We start from the raw sequence: 20,462 nt of genomic DNA, 5'->3' as shown, positions 1-20,462 counted from the left end.
TTTTTATTTTCAAAAACATCTCAAAGTATATTGGCTGATACAAAGATGATTATTCGTTTACCAAATGGAAAAACCTTTCTAGAGCATTTTAACCATTGTAATCGACCTAAAAAAGTAGGGAACTGTAGAAGACTAAGGGTGCATATGTTATTATCCTATCATAAAAACATTTTATTTAAAAAAATAAAAACATGTTAAAAACATAACATGAATTCAGATGGTTCAATTTACACGCACGAATAAACAATTACTTTTTTTTTATACAAAACACATTTAATTACTTGAACATGACCCAAAACTTGATTGCTTCTACAGAAATCGAACACAAAACAATAACCGCACATACCGATCTTGATTAGATAACAGTAAATATAATAATTGAGACAATGAAGACGCAAACAGAATGGTCCATGGCAAGTTCAATAAGCTCTTTGATGAGCTCTAGATCAAAAGAGTCCAATGAAAGGGGTCGAGAGGTCTGGATATATATATTTTTGGCACTTGAAGTCTTATTACATTTCGTAATATTACACTACAAATAACCATATCATTACTTGAATATCACCCAAGATTTGGGTTCACTATGTCTGCATTGTCCCCATTGTTCTTATAAACATTACACACATACTGTGTTCATCCAAACTGGAAGAAAAAAAACAATAATGACACACTTTATAATGGAAAAATCCCAAACCTTAAGAGCATCGACCAATAGGAATTGTTAGGTTTAAGCCTGAGAGATGGAAATGGAATTGTCTTTGACATAGTTTGGTTGTTTACAAAACCCACTATATGTGAATTCAATTTTAATTCTAAGGAAAAGAAAAAAGATATGTCAAAATGTCATGTGACAATTTAAAGAGATTTAATGAAAAGTATTTTAATGAAAAGGAAAAAATAAATAAATGTCAAAATGCCATGTTGCAATTTAAAGATATTTGATGAAAAGTATTTTAATGAAAAGAAAAAAAATAACAAAAAAATCCACAATGCTATGTCACAATTTAAAGAGATTTGATGAAAAATATTTTAATGAAAAGAAAAAAAATAAAAAAAAAGGCCAAAATATCATATGCCAATTTAAAAATATTTGATAAAAAATAGAAGAAAATGATTGTTTAAAAATCCACTACTTTATCATAGAGATAGATATAGATAGATTTACTATAATATAATCGCATCATACGTTAGTTTTTAAATATATTAGTTAATTACCAATTTTCAATTGGGTGGGGATATTCTTGTTCCTTGGTCCCAAACAAACAACGCTGTATTGATTTTGTCAAGGATGAAACCACCAATGAGTTGGGGTGTCACGTCCACAATATGTTAGTTTATTTGTTCTGAGTTTTCAAAAAGGAAACCATGTAATTAGTTATATATTTTGCCGAATTAAACATTCACAAGAATATCCATTCTCTTTCATATATATATATATATATATATACACTAGTTTTTATCCCCTGTATTACGAGGACTGTTTTATAATACTCATTTTTAATATTTATATACATATACTTTATTGGGTTTAATTTTATTTATTATAATGAAATTTAATAAAATACTTAAAGTTTAATGATAAAAATGTTTCATAAATAACTAAGATGTTATAACCCGGTTTAAAAGTTATTTGGGTTTGAAAGTTTGTTGATAAAAAGGTTTCACAAGACCCGTTTATTTTTTACTATAAAATTGTTTCTTAATTATAAATAATATTTAAAAAAAATCATATGATAATTTTTAGTATATCCTATTTTATAAGATTTTCACATCAATAAGTGGTGAGAATAATTTTTAATTTAATGAGATGTTATAACTCGTTTATGGAATATCTGGGTTTGGTAAGATCTATACCCGTGAATTCGAGTCAAATGCATGAGAAGCCTTAATTTAAAAATGAAACAAATCTGATGACTCCAAAAAAATGGGGAGCAAACAACACCCGCAAGGTTGTTTTTTATTGTTTGTTCTAATATTTATTTATTTTTTTATTATATGAAAGTTAATAATATACTTATGGTTTGATGATAAATTGTTTCACAAATAAATGATATGTTATAACCCGGTTTAAAAGCTATATGGTTTTGATGAGACCCAAGACCCGTTTATTTTTTTTACTATGAAATTGGTTTTTTAATTATAAATAATATTTATGAAAGTTAATAATATACTTATGGTTAATGAGACTCAAGATCCGTTTATTTTTTTTATTATAAAATTGCTTTTTTAATTTAAATAAAAATATATACATCTTTTTTAAAATAAATAAGATATTATTTTTTATTATATCCTATTTTATAGGATTTTTACATAAATAATTTGGTGAGAATATTTTTTAATTTAATGAGATATTATAACCCGTTTAAGGAATATCTGGGTTTGGTAAGACCCATACCCATGAATTCGGGTCAAATGCATGAGAAGCTTTCATTTAAAAATCAAGCAAATCTGGTGACTCCAAAAAAGGAGGAGCGATCACATCGCGACACATAGGATTTTTTTGTTTTCGTTTATATTATATATATATATATATATATATATATTGATTTCTTTTGAGAACCGCTTTGAGCTTTAAGAACTCGAAAGAACTCAACGTAACAATTTTTTTTTTGATTTTTTTTACACATGTGTAATACGTAAATGTAAGTAATGTACAAAAAATTACCGTAATTTTTTACACACCGAATCGACTTATTACACATGTGTAACTAAAGTTTAAACTTGTGTAATCATCAAAAATACTTATTCTCTCTCCTGATTCATTTTTAAATCATATTTAATCTGAGCCACATATTCAAACTCATTTAATTAAATGTGTGGTTCAAAATTGAGTTCTTAAAGTTCTTAAAACTCATCAAGTTCTCAAAATATCACTCCCCTATATATATATATATATATATATATATATATATATATATATATATATATATATATATATATATATATGGGAGGGTTATTTTGAGAACCATGGTGAGTTTTAAAAACTTTAAGAACTCAATTTTGAACCACACATTTAATTAAATGATATGAAATATGTGACTGAGATTAAATCTAATTTAAAAATGAAGCATGAGAGAGAATAAGTATTTTTGATAATTACACAAGTTTAAACGTTAGTTACACATGTGTAAAAAGTCAATTCTGTGTGTAAAAAAATACTGTAATTTTTTGTACATTACTTACACTTACGTATTGTATTACACATGTGTAAAAAAAAATTTGAAAAAAAAATTTGTTACGTTGAGTTCTTTCGAGTTCTTAAAACTCAAAGTGGTTCTCAAAAGAAATCAATCATATATATATATATATATATATATATATATATATTAGTTTTTATCCCCGTATTACGGGTGTTGTTTTATATTAATTGTTTTTAATATTTATTTATTTTTTAAATTTTTATTTTTTTATCATATGAAAGTTAATAATATACTTATGGTTTGATGATAAATTGTTTCACAAATAAATGAGATGTTATAACCCGGTTTAACAGCTATATGAATTTGATGAGACCCTAGACCCGTTTATTTTTTTTACTATAAAATCGGTTTTTTAATTATAAGTTATATATATATATATTTAAATAAATCATATATTAATTTTTAATATATCCCTACTTTATAGGATTTTTATATCAAATATTTGGTTAGATTAGTTTTTAATTTAATGAGATATTATAACCCGTTTAAGAAATATCTGGGTTTGATAAGACTCATACCCCGTGAATTCCGGTTAAAATACAAGAGAAGCCTCCATTTTGAATTATTATTTTTTTTATTGTATGAAAGTTAATAATATACTTATGGTTTGATGATAAATTGTTTCACAAATAAATGAGATGTTATAACTAAGTTTTTAAGCTATATGGGGTTTGATGAGACCCAAGACCCGTTTTTTTTTACTATAAAATTGGTTTTTAATTATAAATAATATATATCTTTTTTTAAATAAATCAGATATTAATTTTTTGGATATTTCTACTTTATAAGATTTTTATATCAAATATTTGGTGAGATTAGTTTTTAATTTAATGAGATGTTATAAACCGTTTAAGAAATATTTGTGTTTGATGCGACCCATACCCGTGAATTCTGGTCAAATGCATGAGAAACCACCATTTAAAAATCATGCAAATCTAGTGACTCCAAAGAAGGGGGAGCGACCACATCGCGACACGTAGGATTTTATGTCTTCGCTTACAGGCCCGGCTCCGAGAAAGCAAAAAAAAAAAATTTGGGCCGAAGGCGAAAATTTTTTGGGCCTTAATTAAAAAAGAGTATTTTGTTGGTTTAAACAATTAAATTTTTATATATGTTTACTTGATTATAATTTAGGTTGTATAAACAAAATTTGTATAAAAAAGAGATTAAACATGTCTTAAATGAGACTTGAACCTATAACTTTTGGTTGAGAGTAATACCCCTTTGTCACTAGACCAAGCTAGTTGTCATGTAATTAAGTTTAAATATTAAATATACATATTGTTTTTTAAAAAAATAAATATAATTTTAAAAAAAAAAATTCGGGCCTAACGGGATGTCGGGCCCGTGGCCATCGACCACCCTGCCACCCCATAGGGCCGGCCGTGTTCGCTTATATATATTACAGATTATAGATTTTAAGCATTTTAAAATCCCTGTTTGGAAAGCTCTTTTTTTCTCTAATGACGGATAAAACACGGGAACGATTGAAGGGCTTGTCTTTCCTCTTGTATATATCAATTTTCTTCTTTCAGTTATGTGTTTCACCTGCATATGCATATGGAGATGATGGAGGTACACACACGTTTTAACTTTATATGCATTACATATACATTTGTACCAAGAAAGAATTAATGTTAAGTTTAGTTTTAGTAATCAAACAAATTTTACAATACTGCCGTGGAAACGATATCTTACCTACTCTAACTCTCTAGTTACATATTTGTACCAACTATTTGTTTGCTGCAGGATGTTTGTTGAACTTCACATTACTAGCCTACGAACCAAATGGCGAGTGCATAGGAAAGCAACAGAAGATCAAATCATGGGGCATTCTAACAACCAGCATCTGCTGCCAATCCCCTCTAACCCTCATCTCCAAATCCCTGGCCCATTCAGCAGCAACTTCACCAACCACCACCACCCCGATCTTCCTCGATTCCGATCAATGGTCAAGCTGCAGCCACCCATCCATCTTCCAACCCCAGAGCAATTCTGTCAACTCTGAGGCTTGTAACTTCATCAATTTCTTCAAAGAAGCGACCCCCACTTGTTCTGGCTTCTCAATAGCAGATTTCCAGAATAACAAGGACTTCAATGAAGCCAGTGCGATTTGTGGTCAATTATTGAATAACAATGTGGGGGGTTCTTCGTTTGACGACGTCTGCACGAGGTGTAGTGGTGCGGTATTGAAGGCCAGGGATTCAGTAGTGGAGGCCAACAACAACAAGAACGGGAATAATAATATTGAAACGGACAAGGAGGTCTGTGGGATTGCTCTTGTCACGGCCCTTGCTTCCATCAACTATCGGAACCACACCTCCTTTTCTGCTCTTGATCACCTTTATGGCTGTTTGCATTTCTTGGATGTGCATGGTACCTACCTACTCAACTCTTTTTCATTTTAATTCTTCTTACTATGTTGTCTTTTTATATGGTATGGTACCTGTCTACTATTTTCTTTTTTATTCCATAGCACATGTTCAAATTAAATTATGGATTGAGGGGCTTTGTATGGTATTAGCCATTTAATCATCTCATCTCTATTAACAATCAGATTAGATTACTGGCAATCCTAATGTTTAACTTTGTTAGAGTATTTCCAGCTCATTTCCTATCTATATCTATATAATTACATTATATATCACTATATTTTCTTTATCTTTTTTAATTAAATAATATTATATTTTTATACATTTACACAAATAGACCGTGTGGTTTACAAATATTACAAAACGTAAAATCAATTTGGTTGTTTCGTTTTGTTTTGAGTTCATCAAAGACACGCAAGAGGTGGCCGGAGTGACACGCAGGCAAAACGGGAACGCAAAAAGAAGAAAAAAGTTTCCGTATTTTTTTTCTTCATTTTGCCTCTCTTACTTTGTGGAAAATACAAAGCCATCTATTAACTTCCGAGTATTTGTTTAACTTCTATTAGAGATAAACGGAATTATCGATATGTTAGTGTAAGATTGTTGTTGGTAACAAAGTTGAAAGTTGAGACTACCACTAGTTAGGTTGTTAATATAGATTATTATTTGCCAACAGGTAAGAGTTTGAGTTATTAAAATCCACTTTTCCTTCATTCCAAAATTAGATTACATAGCAATAATCTTGTTTTGTAAATGTGGTTAAAATATCAATCTGGATTCTGTATTGGTCATTTGTGTATTTCATTAGACGTCATAACGTTTTGCTCCTATTAGCTGTTTGTGATTATGTTCTTGATTTGGGCTTCTTCTTTTTGTTACAGATCCAGGCTACATCAAACTGAAACGTAAGTCGAATTTGTTCGCGTTAATTGCATAGCCAAAACTTGTAACTTGTTAACTGAAATTTTGAAAACTTAAGGTTTCTTTTTCTGATGCTTTTTTAAATAAGTTGTAAAAGTCACTAGGCGCTCCCAAGGCGGTTGACTAGGGAGTTGCGAGTACTCGTTCTAGGCGGGGTGTACTCGGGGAGTACTCGGACATGGTATTTTATAAAGAAATTCATTTTTCGGAGAGTATATATATGTCAATATTAAAAGTTTACTAAGTATTCTACAAAATACACACGAAAAATATGAAAACAATCAATAACACATACATATTAGTTCAAGAACATGTCTCAATTGATGTAAGACGTACCTCAATTGAACTTAAATAAGAGGTTTGCGAGTTTAGAACTTCGAATCGGATGATAATAATGGTGGTTGCGAGCTTAGAACATAAATTAGGTTGCGTCTTTGCGTGAAAAGGTAAAAAAGCAGTGGTGGGCTCTTGAAGAATTTGAGTTTTTTTTTAATAAAAGTCAAAATTTTGTTAAGACCGAGTTGGACCGCCTAGGCCGACTAGAGCCGCCTAGGTCCGAGTTTGACCGCCTAGGACCGAGCTGGATCGCCTAGGACCGATTTCGAGTTTTTTGACCTTGGAGAAGAAAAGCGGTGCAGTGAAGTGCCAAGGAACGCCTAGGCGCCGAGTACCGCCTAGGCCGAGTTTTACAACATTGATAATAAATAAATAAAAGGTCAGACAAAATTGGTTACCTAGTTAAGCAATTAATAATTAAATTAATTCGCTCCATCTTTTTGGTTAATAGCCATAACATGCATATTATAACATATCATCTGGCCTACCAGATTCCCTTGTCCACACATTACTCGGCATTGTTCTTGCTAGCATAGGTTTGATGCTTGTTATCATGCTGGTCAAATACGTGGCACGCAAGAAACACCAAGACAACAAATCGGCTCAATTTCACACGAAAGACACTCCAACCGCATGGTCAGGCCTTTATAGGTTCTCCAAGGCAGAAATAGAGCATGCCATCAACTTCTCGGGTGAAAAACAATGCCTTGGTCGTGGAAGCGCGGGTGTGGTTTATAAAGGGTTTCTACCAAGTGGACAAGCCGTTGCTATTAAACAGATAAGTAACAGAAACAACGCGGATTCTTTTACACGTGAAGTTGAGGGCCTTTCTAGAATCCGTCACCCGAATCTTGTTTGTCTTTTTGGATGTTGCACTGAAGATGGTGAACAACATTTGGTTTATGAGTATTGTTCTGCCGGAAATCTTGCTTATAATCTCTTGAGTAAGTAATTATAATTATAATACAATAATGCAATACAATACTTTCGATACATTGTATGTATGTGATTTTTGTCACAGGAAGAGATAGCGTTTTGGCTTGGGAAAAAAGAGTTAAGATCTTGAGGGATTGTGCACTTGCAATACGATTTCTCCATCATTACATAGATGGGTGCATTGTTCATAGAGATATCAAGGTAATCAATCGCTCTATGTGTGCGTGGATTAGACCATGTGTTTATACTTGATGAATGTGAGAGCCACCTACCATATGTCTAATGAGTGTAGGTGAATGGTTTTTTTTAAAAAATCAACAAAATAAAAGACGAAATATTAACGAAAATAAAACTAAACAAAAGATTAATGTTCAACCAAAACAGTGAATACAAGACCAAAAGTTTTTTTGTCTTGAACAATTTTTTTAAAATTTAGAGTAAAGTGTCATTTTCGTTCTTTTGGTTTGGTAATAATACGAATTTAGTTCAAAAAGTTTATTTTTTGCATATGGACCCTCCACGTTTCTCAGTTTTTGCCAATTAAATCCAAATTACTAATCCCGTTAAATTTAATCGTTAACTCAGGGGTAGACATGTCTTTTCACCCATTCTTTATTATAATACTTATTTTAGTGAACTGCGATTTTCGTCCCTCTAGTTTGTCCAAATCTGCAGTTTTAGTCTAGTAGTTTCAAATTTGCAATTTTCTTCCCCATAGTTTCATTTCACTTGCAATTAAACCCGAATTCCCTAATATCATTAAGTCTGGTTGTTAAACCTATCAGTGTGCCCTTCACGTGAGGATCAGTTTTGTTCCTTGTTTTTTTTTCTTTTTCTCCAAATACACCCCAACCCCTCACGTGAGGGGGCTTGCGAATTAGGACTAAAGTTTATTTAGGGAGAGAAACGACAAAACTGGTCGTCACGTGAGAGGCACACAAATGGATTAACGAGGTTAATAAATTCGGGCTTGATTGTAAGTAAAATGAAACTACAAGTACGAAAATTGCAAACTTGAAACTATTGGACTAAAACTGCAGATTTGGACAAACCACAAGGACGAAAATCGCAGACCGCAGTTCGCTAAAATAAGTATTATAGTAAAGAAATAGTGAAAAGACATGTCTACCCCTGACTAAACGATTTAATTTAACGGAATTAGTGATTTGGATGTAATTGGCAAGAACTAGGAAACGTGGAGGGTTCATATGCAAAAAAATAAACTTTTTGGACTAAATTCACATTATTTGCCAAACCATAAGAACGAAAATGACACTTTACTCTAAAATTTATGTTGAAATGTCCAGAAAACGAAAGATTAAATAACTTGTGAATTTTTATTATTTTTTTTTCTAAAACTAATGAGTACAACTTATTAGAAAAAACTCAAATTAAATGCCATATGAAGTATTAGAGAAGACGTGGCACACCATGGCAAAAGCTAAACGGGTTGGAAGCCATGGGTAAACCTCCGCCACCAACACGGTTAGGGTAGGCGGCTTCATTCCACAGTAAACCTTTTCCAAAAAAAAAACAATTCCAATTTGGACTGTTGAGCGGTCAAAAGGTCAAAAACGGCAGTTAAGGCCGGTCCTAGGCTGTCTTAATTGGTAAAAAACAAACTTAATCAGTCCCAATCGCCGACCAATTTCCGGTCAATTTCCCTATAACTTTCGGCTGATTCCAGCGAAAAAGACGAGTGAAGAAAAATTACCTATAAATGTGTTACGAATTACAATGAGACGAAGTGCGATATGGAGATGCCGTTGTATTCTTGATATTGGTTAAACCCCACGTCAGTTCCTCCCTATCTATTTCTTATGTTATCTATTTTTTTCACCTAAAGTACTAAATTTGTATTATTAATCACCTAAAGTACGGGCTAGCTCAAGTGGCCAGTCAAATGATGGGTAAGAGCTTGATACCGGTTGGCCTCTCAAGTTTGAATATTGATGGCGACATGAGTTTTCTATTAGAGTGTCCCTTCCCAGAGAGCTTGCTCTTGTGGGGGGGACAACTCCTGTCAAGTGGCAGGGGGCTCGAAATTTTCTCGTGGAACGCCTAGCCAAACTCGGATGCCAAACGTGGGTCCGGTTAAGACAACATAGTCTTGGCCTGAGTGGGGCGGTTGGGGCTCTCTCCGAGAGCTGTGGCTGGTTAATCAACCACTATGAAAGTCATCGTTTAAAAAAATTACCGAACTTTTATTTAATGTGTGTGCATATAATCAAATTTTAATTTTAATCAATATTTTTAATTTTAATTAAAAAAGCTCTAGGTACTTATGGATAGATTATGCCAACGATTTATGATTTATGGGTACTTGATGGTAGAAATGAAATGACATTGCATAATTGGTCGATAAATGGGTAATACCCCATAAACAATGTTTTTTAAACCGCACTGGCTATCGAATCGGCTGTTCTACCGGATCACTGGTCTGACTGACTGGACTGGTCCTAAAAAACGAATGATATTATTGCAAGTTTAGAAAACATTGAATTTTTTATAACATAGCCTAAATTAGTGAAGCACATGAAAGGTGAAACCATATTATATTTTCATTTAAATTGGTATTCATAGTAGTGTATAATCAGTCTTCTAACATCAAATTTACGCCGGTTGGATCTTAAAAGCTAACATAAAATTCTACTATTCAATTAAAACAATAATTCTTTTAATAAATAATCGACATTTCTTTATTTTTTAATAATAATAATATAATTTAAAATTATATTAAATTACATTCAACATATTTTTATTTATAATAATAATAATAATACATATTTTCTTAATGACTTTGGCCTTTTGTTTTCAAAGTTTTGTGGTAGTTTTTTTTCTATTTTGGTTTCATTTAAATTTTTTGTTTTTGTTCGTTTTAGTTTTTATATAGTTGTTTCGTTTCGGTTCGATTTTGTTTTGTTTTTTTTTTTTTCGTTTCGGTTCGATTTTGTTTTGTTTTTTTTTTTCGTTTTAGGTGGGTTTAACTTTATTCAATTTTTCGTTTTGGTTTTTACAGGGTTTGATTTTTGTACGGTTTCGGGTTTATCGGCTTTAGTTTTTCAGTTTTATTTCGATTTTTGTTTAGTTTTATTGGTATTTGGTTTTATTTAGGTTTTCGGTTTTGGTTTTGTTTTCGTTTTTTTCAATTTACTTCGTTTCAATTTTTATTTAGTTAATTTGTTTGGTGTTTGGTTTTAGTACCTATTAAAAATGAAAAATATAGAGGGTTCACAAATTAAGGGGGTGTTTGGGATTGCTTATATTTACCAACTTATAACTTATTAACTTTTTAAAAAGTAATAAGGTGTTTGGGATTGCTTTTGATATGAGAGGAAACAAGTTCCATAAGTTACAATGTTGTAACTTATTAACTTAATGAAAAATTATAAGGAGGTAAAATAAGTAATCCCAAACACCCCCTAAGTGATAGGTTCACATGAGTTTCTACTTTTAAGTGAGTTAAAGTCAATGAAACTTTATATTTTTTGGATCTTCATAACCAGTAATAATTAATTCGCATTTAGTAGAAAGGATTTCAAAAGCTAAGAAACTTGTATGTGTTACTCTTCATTTTAAATTCTTAATCTTCTAGAATTTTCATCTATGAATATGGGTCATTTTAGAAATGTTTTGATTTGTTTTCGGATCAAAATGGGTCATTTTAAAAGGGTATCAGTTTAGTTTTGGTCAACGAGCCAATATAATAAGGTATCAGTTTAGTTCTGGTCATCGAGCCAATATAATAAGGTATCGATTTCATTCAGGTGTCAACGAGTCTTTTTTAAAATCGTATCGATTTGGTTCAGGTTAACATGGGTCATTCTCAAAACGTAACGATTTGATTCTTGTCAAAACATGTCATTTTAAAAAGGTTTCGATTTGGTTATGTTCTTATATGCGCTTTGTACATGCTTTAGTTTATTTTGGTACAAGACTTTTCACATAAAACGTAAAAACAGTTTTCGTAGTCAATTAGTCACTATGTTTTTATATTGGTGTATGGATGTTTATGTTATCAACTGTGTTCCCAGTCCCGAAGAAAAGTTGTCTGAATCATTCTTGGATGCTTATCGGGAACCTTTCCTGGATGTTTGTTTTATGATTTGTTAGCTTTCCAAACTAATGTTAGTGAAGTTTGTTTGTTTTCTGTTATTATTATTTTTAAAGTTTATGTTTTAAAGTTTTATATTTTCTTCGTAAACATTCTACCATGTAAAGTTATTCTTTGTAAGTCTATGTATTTCAACACTTTGTTTGCGTATGATTATGAATTGGAATTAGAAATCATGTTGTCTCAAATATTATATTAAAAAATAAGTTATCATTTGAAGTTATATATTTGTTTACTTAACGATTTATATATTTATGCTCGTGTTGTCTACGGGTCAATAACCTATTATATATATAGGGGAGAGATATTTTGAGAACTTGATGAGTTGTAAGAACTTTAAGAACTCAATATGGACCACATATTTAATTATATGAGTATATGATATGTGACTGAGATTAAATTTGGTTAAAAAATGAATCAAGGGAGAAAATAAATTTTTTTTATGATTACAGTACAGGTTTAAATGTTGGTTACACATGTGTAAAAAGTCGATTCGGTGTGCAAAAAAATACTGTTATTTTTTTTACGTTACTTACATTTTCATATTACATATGTGTAAAAAAAATCGAAAAAAATTGTTATGTTGAGTTCTTTTGAGTTCTTAAAACTCAAAGTGGTTCTCAAAAGAAATCAATCATATATATATATATATAGTACTAATTTAGAAACCCATTATAAACATTCTACTAGGTAGTGTTTGGTATAATGGGATAAAAGGTGGAATGGAATGAATCATTTCAAGAGAATGAATTAAAACATGTTTGGTTATCATGTGTTAGTGGAATGAGTTATTCCTTAAGAAATGAAATTCCTTCCATTTATAGAATTTTCATTCCTTTAAGAGAGGGTTTTTTTTTCATTCCTTCAAGGAATGGAATGAGCTCATCTATAATTATAATAATAATAATAATAATAATAATAATAATCTCTATTATTGTTATTATATCAATAATGTATTAGATTTATTTATTTTGATTATAATTACCGTATATTATCAATATTATTATACTATATTATTATTATTATTATTATTATTATTATTATTTTTCATATTATAATATAACTATTATTATATTAAAATTATTATTATATTTAAATTTGAGAAGTTAATATTTCACAGCGTACATGTGTGATTAAACGTTTTTATGAGTATGTTTGTTTGGTTAACTAATTTCGATATAAGACGCGGGTCTTAAAAACTAGTTATTATGAATATTCTATTATTATTATTATTATTATTATTTATTTAATTATTATTATTTAATAATAATAAAATAATAATATTCACTAATGATAATAATAATTATTGTTGTTGAATAATAATAATAATAATAATAATAATAAAATGAAGAATTATTTTATTCCTACATGGTAACCAAACATGACATTAGAATGTTAATAATCCATTTCATCCCTTTGTGCATTTCATTACCAGTTCATTCCATTAACTCATACCAAACAGACCCTAGTTTTTCTTAAACTCACATTTAAGTTGTTCCAAATTCATCCCACGTCGCTCCAGTTACAAGTCATTGCACGCATCCTTCTCAATAAATTGAAAACAACCCTCATATATATATCAAACCCAGTTCGATTGTTTCTAAAAGGCTTAATCGGACTGACGGCCGGTCCAGTCCGGTCACGAAAACGCTGCAGCCATGAATCCCCGTTCCCCTCTTATACTAAAATATATAAGAAAAACCAAACTGGCATGCTGAGCCGACGTGATGTGCGTGTGAGAGAGCGTGAAAACGTTGAGTAGCATGGAAATAATCTGGTGAGCGTTGCAATAATCTGGCTCACGCTCACCGGGTATGGCAATGCCCTTATAAGCTTTGAGTAGAATAGAGGATTAACGTTAGTGTTTGTTTTGTAGCTTACAAACATCCTTCTTACTGAGAACCTAGAACCGAAGTTGTCAGACTTTGGGTTGGCAAAAGTTTTAGGGATGGAAGAGAGCAAAGTGTTCACGGATGTCCGTGGAACCATAGGCTATATGGACCCTGAATACATGAGCAATGCAAAGTTGACATGTGCTAGTGACATCTACAGTTTTGGTATTGTGGCACTTCAACTTCTTTCAGGTCAAAAAGTGATTGAGCTGGATCTTGAAGCCAGAGATCAACTCACCAGAAAAGTAAGCTTCTACTCAACCAACATAATAATAATAATAATAATAATAATAATAATAATAATAATAATAATAATAATAATCAATGGGATTCTTTTGTCCGATGCTCCCGAATCTGGTTGGTATCTTTTTATTCTTTAAGATACAAGGCACTCCCTATAGCAACCGAAGTTCAAACAAATTTTCAAAAACTAAAGTCATGATATGCCTAAAAGGTCATTGATATGTGTAATACATCGTTTGAAAACAATAAAATCGAATACCAATACCGACCATGATAATACCGATGCGTGTAGACATGCATATAACCTACGATACCAAAAACTTCTTTGTTTATTTTAATTACAACTTTGTTTTCAACAAAATTTATATTGACATATCAAGAGAAAAAAATTTAAACACAACTACGAATATAACGGTACGTTGTTAAAAAATAATTAACGAACAAATGGTCTTTGAGGATAATCAAATTGAATGATATATAAATGAGTTAAATGCGTATATTATTTAGAGTAAAAGTGGTGAAAACGAAACTTAAATCAACGACACATTTACATATTTTTCTTTACTATGTTCATTAATTACATAGTTTGCCAAGTCAAGAATAAATCCTAAGACCATCAATAAGGTACTTCCCGAGTCAAAACATGAGTTGCAAATTTTCTCTTCATAAAACATATACATTACATATTTATTATCCATTTTAAAACATCGAGAAGGTTAATCATCGCCAGGCGCGTTAACCGGCCTCAAGCACATTCTCGGCGGTGGATGCGTAATCAACACCATACACCGAATGCGTCACAAGTGCCCGACGTGTCACTGGTATTGGGCATGTAACCGACATTGGAAAGCTAACCGTTTACCGTTGTCAAAAGCATAACAGCGTCAGATGCGTAATCAATGTTGGACACATTAACTTGCGCTCGACGTGTAGCCAATTACTAGTTTCGGACAGTTAGCTAGCACCGGAAATGTAGTTGTTATCCGACAAGTTACCAATGTAACCACCATCGAATGTGTATATGTCGTAGGCCGTATTACCAACGTATCCGGCAACGAACGCGTATAAGGCGTCGGCCGTATTACCAACAAACGTGTAAACCGAAATCTGAATAAAAACAGATACTTCATGCAAAATAGGTGCTAGACAATAGGCGTAATTTTCACCGAACGAAATATTAAACACTCTTTAGTAAAAGAAAGAGTAAAATGGTCATTCGGATAATTCGGATAGTTAATTTAATGAAATGAATAAATAAATAAGTAATATATATTTTTAGAAAAAAAGGACAGATGTAATAGATCTTTGGACTCGTGGAACCATTCCCATTAGCAACCCAACTCAACCTAATCTTTTAATAAAAAAATCTCTCATCAACAAACACAACCCAACCTAAATTTTCACTCTCATTCACAACCCAACCTCAACCAACATTTTTATTATATAAATATAATTTATGATTATTTAAAAGATATAAAAAGAATAATACTTTAAATAATAAGTTTACGAAACAATAATATTATATTGGAAAACTACTAAGAAAAAATACATATCTCTGGAAAAACCTCGTTTTTAATAAAATTTATATCGAAGTTTAGAAAAAAAAAACACAGTTGTGTTTTTAGATTTTGTTTTAAAACTAACAATGTAAGTTATTAAACAAAAACTAAATTATATCTTATATTAATTGTTAATAAATAAAAAAAAGAAAATGGATAAAAAAATACGAGCTAGTAATTTAATGACAAATGGCATAAAAAAGTTTGCAAACTAGTTTGTTTGGGAGAACTAGTTTGGTGATAATCAATCATAAAAAAATAATATTTTATTTTCTTTAATGCTATGTGGCAACCAAACCCATCATTGAGTTGCCAATGGGAATGGTGAGGAAATATGCAATTAAATTTTTGAATTGATAAAATATGTAATTGATGGTCTTAAGATGTAGAAATATGTAAATATAGTTATAACAAATGACACCATTGTTCATACCATCCTGCATAATTTTTTTTTCTTAGTGAAACAAATGAACATAAACACATGTCTCATTTATTCAATTATTTTCTTTTGTCTATGCATTAAATTAAAACTTTTAGGCCCATTACAATCCAGTCTTGTTTTATTACTTCTCATTACAATCTAGTCTTGTTTCAACCCAATATATTTATGTTCATGTTTAACTTAATTGATGTTATGTGCTTTAATTTGTGTGAAGTTATGTTTGTTCATGAACCTTTTCATTATAGGAACACGAAAACAATACAACCATTTTCTTAACGAACGATTGCGAACAAGAAACAATGTTCGCATAGTTGTTTGTGTTTACTTGTTGTTCAGTTAAAAGAGTGAACACAAGCATGCTTCGTTCATGTTCTTTAGGTTCATTGACATGCCTAATTTATTTTTTTAATCTTTTTTTTAAATCTACAATAATAATAATAACAATAATAATAATAACAATAATAATACTAATAATAACAATTGGGATTTTTTCCATGCGGTGCAGCGGGAAAACGATTGGTGTCAGTTTGGTTACCAACGGTCGCTATGGCAAACGAAATACGAAACCCAAAATAGTCTTTATAAGCACAAAAGAATATCAATACATGTGTTTACAACGATTGAAAAAAAATCGAATAGCGGTTATGATAATAACGATGCCGACACTCGTATGAAAATACTTTATTTTTAAATGCAACTCCAGTTTCAACAAAATATATACAGGAATGTTGATAAAAAAAATATGGTTGCGTATTCAACTTTTTTAAAAGAAAAGTTAACGTATGCAAGTTATAAAATAAAAATCGAACTAAACCATAATAATGGATTAAAGGCGTATGTTATTTATACTTAGGACTGCAAACGGATCTGGTCGGGCAGGATCGGGTCATGGGTCAAATAATAAATCAACATAACATGATAAAACAATTCAAAAGAAGAATGAAACTAAGTGACTAACTCGAACCATAATCTTCTTCAATTGGACGTGATTTGATTGTTCGATTACGGTTGTTATTAATAATAAATGGAAAACATAAATAACAATAAACAATCAATCAATAATAGTTGTAACGACAACAACCGATTATGGTCAGATTATTTTGATAACTTTAGTGGCTAAACTAAGCCTCTAATACCTAAAAATATATTTAATTTCAAAACTAAAAGTTTATTCGGGTTTTTTGGGTTGACTCGAAACTTATAAATCAAACCCAAAACCATACTAAATTACTTCGGTTCGGGTTACTCTTTTCTCGGGTTCGAGTTAGTTCAGGTTTGGGTACCGGTTTTTTCGAGTTAGGTTTCGGGTAAAGATGACATCCCTACATCCGGTGACCGTGCTGACGAGACACGCCCGATTAATGTGGGTGATTGGTCCAATGCCATGTTACGCGCATATTGATGTCACGTTATGCGGGTACAACCGTTGGGCGGCGCATTCGATGTCGCCCATAATTAATATCTATCTGTCTATCCATATAAATGCCTACCAAAACTCCTATATACCACTCTCTAGTTGCTCCCCATCTCCTCTCAAACCACCAGATTGTTTGATTTATGATTTGAGGCTTCTCATACGATTGACTCGAATTGGCATATATATATATGTCTCACCATACCTGGATAGTTCACAAATGGGTTATAACATCTTATTTATTTTTTGTACCTTTCATAACCAACAATAACATTTTGTGGATTATGGGTCTCAACAAACTTAAATAGCCCTTAAACGGATTATAACATCTCATTTATTTGTGAAATAATCTCTTAATCATCAAACAATATTTTTCGCAGGACATGGGTCTCACGAAATCCAGATAGCCCTTAAACGAGTTTTAATATCTCATTTATTTGTAAAATAATTTCATCATTAAACCCTAATTAAGTTTCTCTCCTATATAGTTTCCATTGCCGGACTATCCACTCCTTCGCCTGTCCACCCACTATCATCAACCTCCCCTCTAATGTATCAACCACCATCATCACCTACATCAATCTCCCCTTTTTATAATACAAAAAATGTGTTCATGTTTGTTTGTGTTCGTTTATGTTTGTTCGTTAAAAATCTAAAAAAAAACTACACATCTCAATTGAAATAGCCCAAACGTTAAAAAATATAATTAACGTAACAAACTAATATATATGTATTAAATCAAACAAAACTACGTTAAAAATAAAACAAATTATTACAAAATATAATATAGCAAAACGACTAAACACAAAAACCTAAATAAACCACCATAACATGGGGGGTCAAACTAGTTATATAATACATTACAATGAAGGGAGTTGGCTTGTAATGTAGGCTAAGGATGTGAGCATGGGAAGGCGTCCGTTGGCGGATATTGAAGACTCGAGGCTGATGGGGAATCTAAACACTATGGATTTTGAATCCATACTACAAGTGGCTGTGCTCTGCGTTGCTAAATCAAGCAAAGGTCGCCCAACAATTGACGTTGTCTTTAGAGAGATGGATAAAGCTTGGCAAAACACATTGGCTGACATGGTAACTCACCACACACTCATATTCAAATATATATATATATATATATATATATATATATATATATATTTATATATATATATGATTGATTCTTTTGAGAACCACTTTGAGTTTTAAGAACTCAACGTAACAATTTTTTTTTTCGAATTTTTTTTACACACATGTAATACCTAAGTGTAAGTAACGTAAAAAAAATTACGGTATTTTTTTACACACCAAATCGACTTATTACACATGTGTAACTAACAGTTAAACTTGTGTAATTATCAAAAATACTTATTCTCTCTCCTGATTCATTTTTTAATCAGATTTATACTCAGTCACATATTTCATACTCATTTAATTAAATGTGTGGTCCATATTGAGTTCTTAAAGTTCTTACAACTCATCATGGTTCTCAAAATAACCCTCCCCTATATATATATATATAGGATAAGGATCCTAAGAGAACCCTTTGCAAATTGAGAACTTTGAGAACCATTTTGGACCACTAAAAACACCTTTGAAAAAAATATTTAAAAAATCATAAAACAAAAAATAACAAAAATTTAAAAAGGTAAAAAAAACCAAAATTCTTATATTTCATTACGGTTTCATTAAAAAAACAAAAAAAAATGTCGTATTATACACATATGTATAATTTTATTTAATCTTTAGTTACGTAATATACACATATGTACAGTGTCATTTATCTTAAATTATACACATGTGTATAAAAAAATCATGTAAATGTACATATATGTATATATTATACATATGTGTATATAATTTGGTTAAACCGAGGTTTTTTTTTTTATGAAACCGGGATGTTAAAATAAGAATTTTGGTTTTTTTACTTTTTTCATTTTTGTGTTTTTTTTATTTTATGATTTTTTTTTATTTTTCGATTTTTTGTGGTCTAAAATGGTTTTCATGGTTCTTAATTTCAAAAAAGAAGTTCTCTATGATCCTGATTATATATATATATATATAGGGTGAGGATCCTAACCTTTGTAAATTGAGAACCATTTTAAGCCAAAAAAAAACCTTTAAAAAATATTCAAAAAAAATATAAAACAAAAAAAAAATAAAATAAAAGAAAAACCAAAATTCTTACACTTCATTCCGGTTTCATAAAATAAACTTCGTATTATACACATGTGTATATTTTAATTTAATCTCTAGTTACGTAATGTACACATATGTATATTATCATTTATCTTAAATTGTACATATGTATATTAAAAAAACACACGTATGCACATATATGTACATATTATACATATGTGTATAATTTAGCTAAACCGAGATGTTTTTTTTTTAATAAAACCGGGATGAGAAATAAGAATTTTGATTTTTTAAATTTTGCATTTTTTTATGTTTTATGATTTTTTTTTAATTTTTGGGTTTTTTGTTTAAAATGGTTCTCAAAGTTTAAATTTCAAAATAGTTCTCACATGATCCTGATTATATATATATATATATATATATATATTATATGGGTTAAAATAAAAAGACATAGTTTTGTAGGAAGAGTATGAATGACATAAAATTTAGAGTTAGGAACTATGTAGCCTAAATAATAGATCTTAGAAAACTATTTGTTATTTTAAAAACTACCAATCTCAATCGCTAGATCATAGATCTAAGGGCTTAGATTTATTCTTACTTTTTCTAGAAAACTATTTTTTTATTATAATCCACCCCTATATATATATATATATATATATATATGTATATATATATATATATATATATATATGTATATATATATATATATATGTATATAGGGAGAGAGAGGGGGGGGGGGGGGAGGGAGGGAGAGTTGGGTTCAAAAGGAAACTTCAAAAAAGTGGAGAACTGAAAAACACCCTTCCCAACCCTTAGATCATTTCCCCACATCCTTATGGTACACTCTCAATCACCTATATCACATTATTTTTGTAAGAGAAAAAAATCCCTTCA

At 30.5% G+C, this 20,462-nt stretch overlaps 1 protein-coding gene across 1 annotated transcript; it reads left to right on the top strand.

Moving 5' to 3' along the window:
* Positions 1–4,663: 4,663 nt before the first annotated feature.
* On the top strand, positions 4,664–18,545 carry LOC143593790 (LRR receptor kinase SERK2-like; the record flags this gene model as incomplete). The annotated part of the gene is made up of 7 exons (XM_077073300.1): positions 4,664–4,775; positions 4,950–5,576; positions 6,454–6,477; positions 7,321–7,773; positions 7,851–7,966; positions 13,756–14,016; positions 18,321–18,545. Coding segments are annotated over exons 1-7 (1,818 nt in total), but the record flags the coding sequence as incomplete, so codon positions are not given.
* Positions 18,546–20,462: the final 1,917 nt, after the last annotated feature.

Source organism: Bidens hawaiensis, unplaced genomic scaffold (genome assembly GCF_021521415.1).
Source record: "Bidens hawaiensis isolate Kalapana, Puna unplaced genomic scaffold, B.hawaiensis_p1.1 tig00042805_1, whole genome shotgun sequence".
Classification (NCBI taxonomy): Eukaryota; Viridiplantae; Streptophyta; class Magnoliopsida; order Asterales; family Asteraceae; genus Bidens; species Bidens hawaiensis.
Note: the sequence above shows the minus strand (reverse complement) of the source record. Positions and strands in the feature narration are given on the sequence as shown.